Source organism: Scardinius erythrophthalmus, assembly GCF_964197995.2.
Source record: "Scardinius erythrophthalmus genome assembly, contig: HAP1_SCAFFOLD_729, whole genome shotgun sequence".
In the NCBI taxonomy this organism is placed as follows: Eukaryota; Metazoa; Chordata; class Actinopteri; order Cypriniformes; family Leuciscidae; genus Scardinius; species Scardinius erythrophthalmus.
This window is the reverse complement of record NW_028295892.1, coordinates 12,111-19,260: the sequence shown is the minus strand read 5'-3', so window position 1 is coordinate 19,260 and position 7,150 is coordinate 12,111. Positions and strand designations below refer to the sequence as shown.

Genomic DNA, 7,150 nt, shown 5'->3' with positions numbered 1-7,150 from the left:
TCCTTGCAACATGGAGTCATAGGTGAACATGAAGCCCCCGTGAGGACAGAGCAGGATACTGTTCCCCACATTGGACACTGGGTTACTCTTTGCTGGCCTCCTGTGGTATGATCAGGTATAACAGGAGACATTACAAAAATTTAGACATATCAAAACTGCAAAATCATTTTAGTGATTACAGAAAAAGCATTTTTTCCATTACCTGATAAATTTCCTCCATTCTTCTACAAAGTAAAGGGGTACAATGTACAGAATATTTGTCTCCTAAAACACAATTCAAACCAAAGTCAGTGAGCTGAAAATAAGAATGAAATACTGATGTATTCACCCTCTCTACCAGAAGTCGTTTTAATTATTCAAAACATCAGGGGAAAAACTGAAACAGAATGCCTTATTTGTGGAAAATGACGTTACCTGTGGCCATTTTTGCAGCGTGGGCCGATTTTTCTCCTGGAAGAGGTTGAGCAGGGAGCTCTTCTGTTCATTTGCCATCATTCTGTTCAAAGCCTCGTTCTCTTTCCCTTCCCTATCCAGCCTCTGAAAGAAACAGTATATCTTAAAACCTTCTAAGACTTTTCCCAAATAAGAGTAGGCAGATCACAAGGTTTCGAGTGTCCACTACACCTTTTAACCATGACAGCTGTGCTAATTGATCAATTTGTTACCATGCACTGCTGACAGGGCTCGTGATGTTGCGGGAACTCTGGTGCTTTGGGGAAATACATCCGCAGTTTATTCCACACCTCTGCAGAAACCAGCCGCCTGTCATTCTCTAGTATACTCAAACCACCTGCGGGAGAAAGAAAAAGCACAATTACGGAGTATCATTGCAAAAACCAACCTTGCTAATGAATAATAGAGTTTCAAATATTTAAATGAATGGTGTAAATATACATTTAAACAGTTTAATTCATGTAAAATGACAGCATCTCATTTGCTGTCATTAAATCGGTTAGACGCACCATTAAATATATAAAAAATATTTTCAGTTTTATCCAGAGACAACAAACCATGATAACAGAGAATGTCTTCATTAAAGTTCTTCATCTCTTCACCGTCCCTGTCGTCACTATCTCCTTTAACTCCATCAGCTAACAAAGAGACAAAAAGATAATAAACAACTAAAAGACAAGACTTAAAACAAAAGAAAGAAAGACTATCTGTAAGCTTCGGTACCTGGGCTGCTGCTTTTCTCTCCGTTCATTTTGCTGTTGTTGTGTTTGGTTTCCTCCTCATCTTCCTCTAGCTGGTCTAATGCCAATTGTCTCCAGCTCCTTAGTGAAGCCTTACCGATCCAGAACCCCGATTCATTACTAAATACACCCAATATAAACACCAGATCAGCTTCATCAAACAACTAATGAACTGCAGTAGCAGCATCTGCTGGAGACACAGGTTAAATAAGCGGCTGATTCTGTATTCCGTACCTTTTCAAAGAGGCTTTGGCAAAATTTGTGACCTCTTTGTAATCTTCATTTAGCTGGTTTTTCAGTCTGATCACCCTACATCTCTGAGTGACACAGTCTCTGCAGAGGTATGACCCTAAACGCCATCCAGGATTAATGAATATATTGAACAAAACAGTAATGAATGATTAAGGAGAGGTTTGACAAAAGAAACCCTTACAGTCTAGTCTGGGTCCTCCTCCATAGCGGTCGAAAAGGAGATTGGCAGCCTTCATGGATATTCTCTTGGCCTCGCCAATCTTGTCTGGGTGCAGTTTGCCATGGGAGCAAAGGAATTGGCTGTTGTCAATTTCCTTGGTGGCCGTGGAGTCATCAAGCCATTTCTTCAGCCACTCCAGAGGCACAAACTCATACGACTGGCCTAAAAACACAAAGGGAGCCCAGACTTTGATTCCTTATTGAAAAAAAGATGCTTTTATACAAAAATAAAAGCCTTACTGTTCAAAAGTTTGGGGTTCATATGATTGTTGTTGTTGTTTTTTCACTTTAACTTTTATTTAAGCAAGGATGCATTGAATTGATCAGGTGACAGTCAAGACTTTACATTGGTACTAAAGATTTCTACTTCAAATAAATTCTGTTTTTTTAACATCCTATTCATCATCCATCCTACTTCAGAATCCTGGAAAAACTGCATAAACATTAAGTAGCAAAAACGGTTTTCAACATTGATAATTATAATAGCACCAAATCACCTTAGAATGATTTCTGTGGGATCATGTGACACTGAAGACTGGAGTAATGATGCTGAAAATTCAGCTTTGATCAGGAAAATTACATTTTAAAATACATTCTCAAATAGAAAACAGGTCCTTTAAATTGTAATGATATTTCACAATATTGCTGTTTTGACTGTATTTTTTTATTAAACAAATGAAGACTTGATGAGCATAAGAGACTTCTTTCAAAACCATTACAAAAATCTTACCAACCCCAAACTTTTGAACGGTGGTGTAAATTTAACACCAAAATGAAGATTTAAAAATGGGATATTTAAAAGATTATATTATCAGAGAAACTGATGCACGGGGCATTTTTACGGACCGTCTTCCGCGGGTAACAATTCGTAGAGCTCCTTCACCTCCTCATGTTTGGCTTTGCCTTTGTCAACGCTCTGTTTTCGCATGTCTGCCATCTCATTGCACCACTCCTCAAACTTCTTGTTGTCCTGTTCAACTAGCTTGTGGAGAAAAGCTGAAAACCAAACAAATTCGTCTTAAATAGATATCATAAGAGGCTTGAACACTTCTACTTCTTAATAATGCAGTAAATGGATAACACTTTTGCAATGTTGTTTTCTCTTGATGACAATGACAGTTGTGTAAAATTACACTGGGACAAAAAAAACGGTCCCACTTTATATTAAGTGGCTTTAAGTACTATGTACTTACATTGAAATTAATAATTTGATACAATGTACTTATTGTGTAACTACATGTTTTTACATTGTACTTACCGGTACATTTTAAAAATTCCTGCATGTAATTACAGCTGTAATTAATTTATGTAATTACATTTGTAATTACACAGTTGACCCTTTCCTTACACTTTAAACCTACCCAATCCACCTCACCTGTTCCTAACCTTACTCGTATCACACCTCAATAGCAGCAAAAGTGTTTTACAATACAACATGAACACAATAAGTACATTGTACTTATTTTTTGATGCAAGTACATAGTACTTAACGCCACTTAATATAAAGTGGGACCAAAAAAACAATGTGATTGTTTAATCCATAATGTTCATACAGTTTTATTAGAGTTAATTTTACCTGGTACTTCAACGGTAGTTTCTGTTTGGTCAATCTCTTCTGTCTGCTGTTGGTACACTAACATGTATGCGTTTCTCGAACAGTGATAGCCTTTGCTACATTTTGGCTTTCGGGTTTGAGACTTGCCCGTCTCGGCTGGAATGTAAAGGATAAGAAAAAAAAATATATTTTTATTTTTTTATACTTATATTTTCAGGACTGTAAACACAAGTAGCTACAAAAAAATGAGACCTCATTCAACCTAAAATCAATATGTGTTGTTACCAATGTCTTCTTCAACGCCCAGCTGAAGCTTCTTTCCCTCCATTTTCTCGATCTCCTCATCATTGAATTTGTACCAGTCATTTGTGTGGGCATCTCTAACGTGAGCAATGTAGTGACCAGAGTATGCGCTCACGCCACGATGAATCAACACGGCACTGAGTTCATACGTGCACTTCTCTTCTGAATTTAGAGGTTGAGGGAGAAAAAAGAATCAAGTAATGTTCATTGATTAAAATTCCTATTCCTTATCTCTGATTCTGAGATGACATAGTGATCATTCTGAGTTTGTGGTCAAGATTTGTATTGTTTTTAAAGAAATGAATACTTGTATTCGGCAAAGGATCAAAAGTGACAGTAAAGATTTTTTTTACATTGTTTCAAATAAATGCATTTTTTTTTTTTAAACTTTCAATTAATCAAATAATCCTGTGAAAAGAAATTATCACAGTTTCCACAAAATATTAAGCAGATGAACGGTTCTGAACATTGATAATAATAAGAAATGTTACTTGAGCACCAAATCAGATTATTAGAATGATTTCAGAAGGATCATGTGACACTGAAGACTGGAGAAATGATGCTGTAAATTCAGCTTTGCATCACAAGAGTAAATTACATTTTCTAATATATTAAAATAGTAAACAGTTGTTTTAACTTGTAATATTATTTCATTATTACTTTTTTACTGTATTTTTTATCAAATAAATACAGCCTCGGTGAGCATAAAAGACTTCTTTCAAAAACAAACAATCCTACCGAGCCCAAAATTTTGAACTGTAGTGTATATATTAAATGCACATTAATGCACAGTATACCTCTTCCTTCCAAAAACGGCCCCATGTCAAGAACTTCTGGAAAACTAATGAAGGTGTTAAGCTTCTTCTTATGACCACTTTGCCTATAAAAGCAGAGAAAGATGAGAAACAAATGACTAAAAATGGCTATAAAACATCAGGTAACAGATCTGATAATGACATATTACAATACTCACCTATCAAAAACAAATCGCATGAGCTGAAAGTTGAGTGTGCGGGGAAGACTCTGGAGCTTGATCCGACGGGTGGCGTTCTGTTTACTCTGACAGCTCTCGCAATAGTAACGATTATCACCTTCCAGCTTCTCCTCCTAAACAGTGTGAGAAACCACACATTAAGACCCTTAATTCAGTATAATATAATATATAACATCTACATAGACATATGGAGCTGTCAGACACAAGAAATGTGAGCAGTCACCTTCAAAAACTCCGTAACGCACTCCGTGAGGTTTTTATGTCCTTGAATGTTCAGCTCCAGTTCATAAAATCGTGATGGTAGAGGAGACTCACGTCCACATTTGTTGCATCTGACATAACACAAAAACAAGCTCTAATTACAATATTATAACGTAATTGTACATGTCATACATTGTACACATCACTCCCACTATATATGTGACTATAAATATATCAAGTGACAAGAATCTGAAATTGAAGTTACATGGATAATACAAGAATAACTTACACAGTTACATAAGAGAACTGCCCACAGAACTGCTGTTGGATGACATTTTGGAGATTAGGATCCTTCTGCTTTGAAAGTGTGTCTTCAAGAAGTGATAGGAAGAGTTTAGAGAATTCCTGAGCATCCTAAAAACAAAATAAAAGTAGCTTTTGAGATTTCACATGAGCCACAGGAAACTCCAACATGCTCCATCTTATGCTTGCTCACCTGCTGTTGCCCTGTATCGAGCCCAAGAGCCTTCACCAGCCCTGAGGGGTCGATATACCGTCTGTTGCTGTTCTGTAGCAATGCAAACAGATACTGGAGGTGTTCGCATATCGTCCGTGGCTCATAATCTGTTGGTATGTGCACAAAATAAGAAAAGTCCATTTCAATAAATATGCTTCTAATGCATATTTAATGTTAAAAGTCATGCTTTCAGCATTGTACTCTTGATGCTTAGCTCCAAAGTAGCTACAGAGTGAATCTCCTTACAATTACTAAAAATGTTTACTAAATGGCAATTGCCACTGAAATAATTGTACAATACTTGCATGCTACAATGGCATCGTAATTGCCAAATGAGAAGTAAAGCAATAAAATCATCATGCCTTTAAAAGAAAGAACCTCAAGCTCACCTGAATCCGTGTTGTGTACTTCAGCTCTGGAATTCTGAAATCGATATAAGGCTCTGCGGAGGTCCAGATTGTGGAACCACACCTGGAGGAAAGTGTTGACGTAACATGTGGCGCCAAGATTCGTCAGGCCCACAAAAGTGTTCTGGTAGAGAAAGCAATCACATAAATGTTGATGATGTTGACATATCAGTGTTGTTAAACTTGCCCTGAGCGTATTTGACAACCCTATAATTTATTGTTAAACTAAGGCCATTAAAAAACATTTTCAGTCTTTGAAATAATCAGTCATTTTGCATACCTTATCTCGTCTTTCTGAGTTTGGGTCATCGATGTTGTGGAAGGTATTTTCATCAATTTCTCCTAACCATGATTGTTCTCCAATACCGACTAGACAGTTAGGATTCCCTTTACAGTTCCTCCTGTGTGACAGCAAAAATGTTCAAGGTGGGACAGTGATGTGACAGTGACATGCGTTTTTACAGTGACAGTGACATGCGTCCCTTCAAATGCTCTTCTGAAATAAATAAACAGAGAGAATAGTAAACAGAACATTGTCACCACCATATTACCTGCATGCCCCTCTTTTGCAAGGCAGCACTGCAATCCTATAAGCTAACTCGATATGTTCACGTGTGATGTCCTCTGGTTTGACTGTCTCTGCCCACCGCCACGCAGCTTTTTCCAGCTGCAACCGAGGAGCCATTCTGCACAAAGAAGTACAAACCTATTTTTTTACAGTCTATGGTACAAACTGTGAAAACGACACACAAATTCAGCATACAAAAATCACAACATAGAGCTGAACAGACATGTACAGACGCCCTGCAGACAGAAAAAAATACATCACACACAAACTTTTACAGTTATACGGAAATCATGTACAAAATACACAGCCAAAAACATATACATCAAAAAGAAACACAAACATCAAAAAATCACACCACACTCACTTGACAGTTACACACATCTGTGATGCACAGGCCTTGCATCATTGGTCCAGCATGCACAACACTTTTGATTTTACCCCATACATCAGAAAAACACTCTAAAGACAGCTAATTTATGAAAACAAGCAAATAATTGGCAAGTACAGACAATAATATTCAAGAAACACCACTGAGTCCAAATTAGCACACACATTTTTAGACTATCCCATCAACATAATTCAGTTTAGAATAAAACATACCGTCACAAATAAATACGGCGTTTTACGGGCTCGACACAACTGTGTTGTTTTTAAAAATCTTTAGCAAACACAATAATATTGAATGTTTTCATCGAGGCGGCTAAAGCTGCGCAGTTAGCATGCTAGCAGCTAGCTCTGACTTATTTTCATTAAATAAATGCACCTGGCGTAAATTTAGCAGGAGATTCTTGACTGTGAAGATGCTTTCATAAATATAGGAATTTTAAATCACACTTTATTGATTGTAAGTTTGTATTTAGCGCCCTTGCGTCAGCTTTTATATAAATATTTTTGTCCCTTCGTCAGTTTCAAACTTCTATGAGACGTACGTACTTACGCGT

General features: G+C 37.0%; 1 protein-coding gene across 1 annotated transcript; it reads right to left on the bottom strand.

Annotated features, from left to right (window-relative positions):
• Nucleotides 1-417: 417 nt before the first annotated feature.
• Nucleotides 418-7,150, bottom strand: LOC308686748 (ubiquitin carboxyl-terminal hydrolase 48-like). Its single transcript, XM_081395183.1, has 18 exons — nt 6,574-7,150; nt 6,193-6,327; nt 5,922-6,042; nt 5,624-5,765; nt 5,214-5,341; nt 5,007-5,131; nt 4,740-4,848; nt 4,496-4,629; nt 4,320-4,402; nt 3,505-3,684; nt 3,241-3,375; nt 2,511-2,660; nt 1,627-1,827; nt 1,428-1,542; nt 1,177-1,313; nt 1,011-1,091; nt 625-790; nt 418-537 (listed from the first exon to the last, which is right to left on the bottom strand). Exons 1-17 carry the CDS (start codon nt 6,588-6,590, stop codon nt 654-656), a joined length of 2,130 nt encoding a protein of 709 aa, XP_081251309.1. The 5' UTR covers nt 6,591-7,150; the 3' UTR covers nt 418-537; nt 625-653.

Excerpts from the sequence above, each read along its gene's own strand:
- LOC308686748 (XM_081395183.1), bottom strand. Across the intron at positions 6,043-6,192 it reads TGCAAAAGAGGGGCATGCAG|GAGGAACTGTAAAGGGAATC; the intron begins GTAATATGGTGG and ends GCTGTCACACAG. Across the intron at positions 5,342-5,623 it reads AGTACACAACACGGATTCAG|ATTATGAGCCACGGACGATA; the intron begins GTGAGCTTGAGG and ends ACATACCAACAG.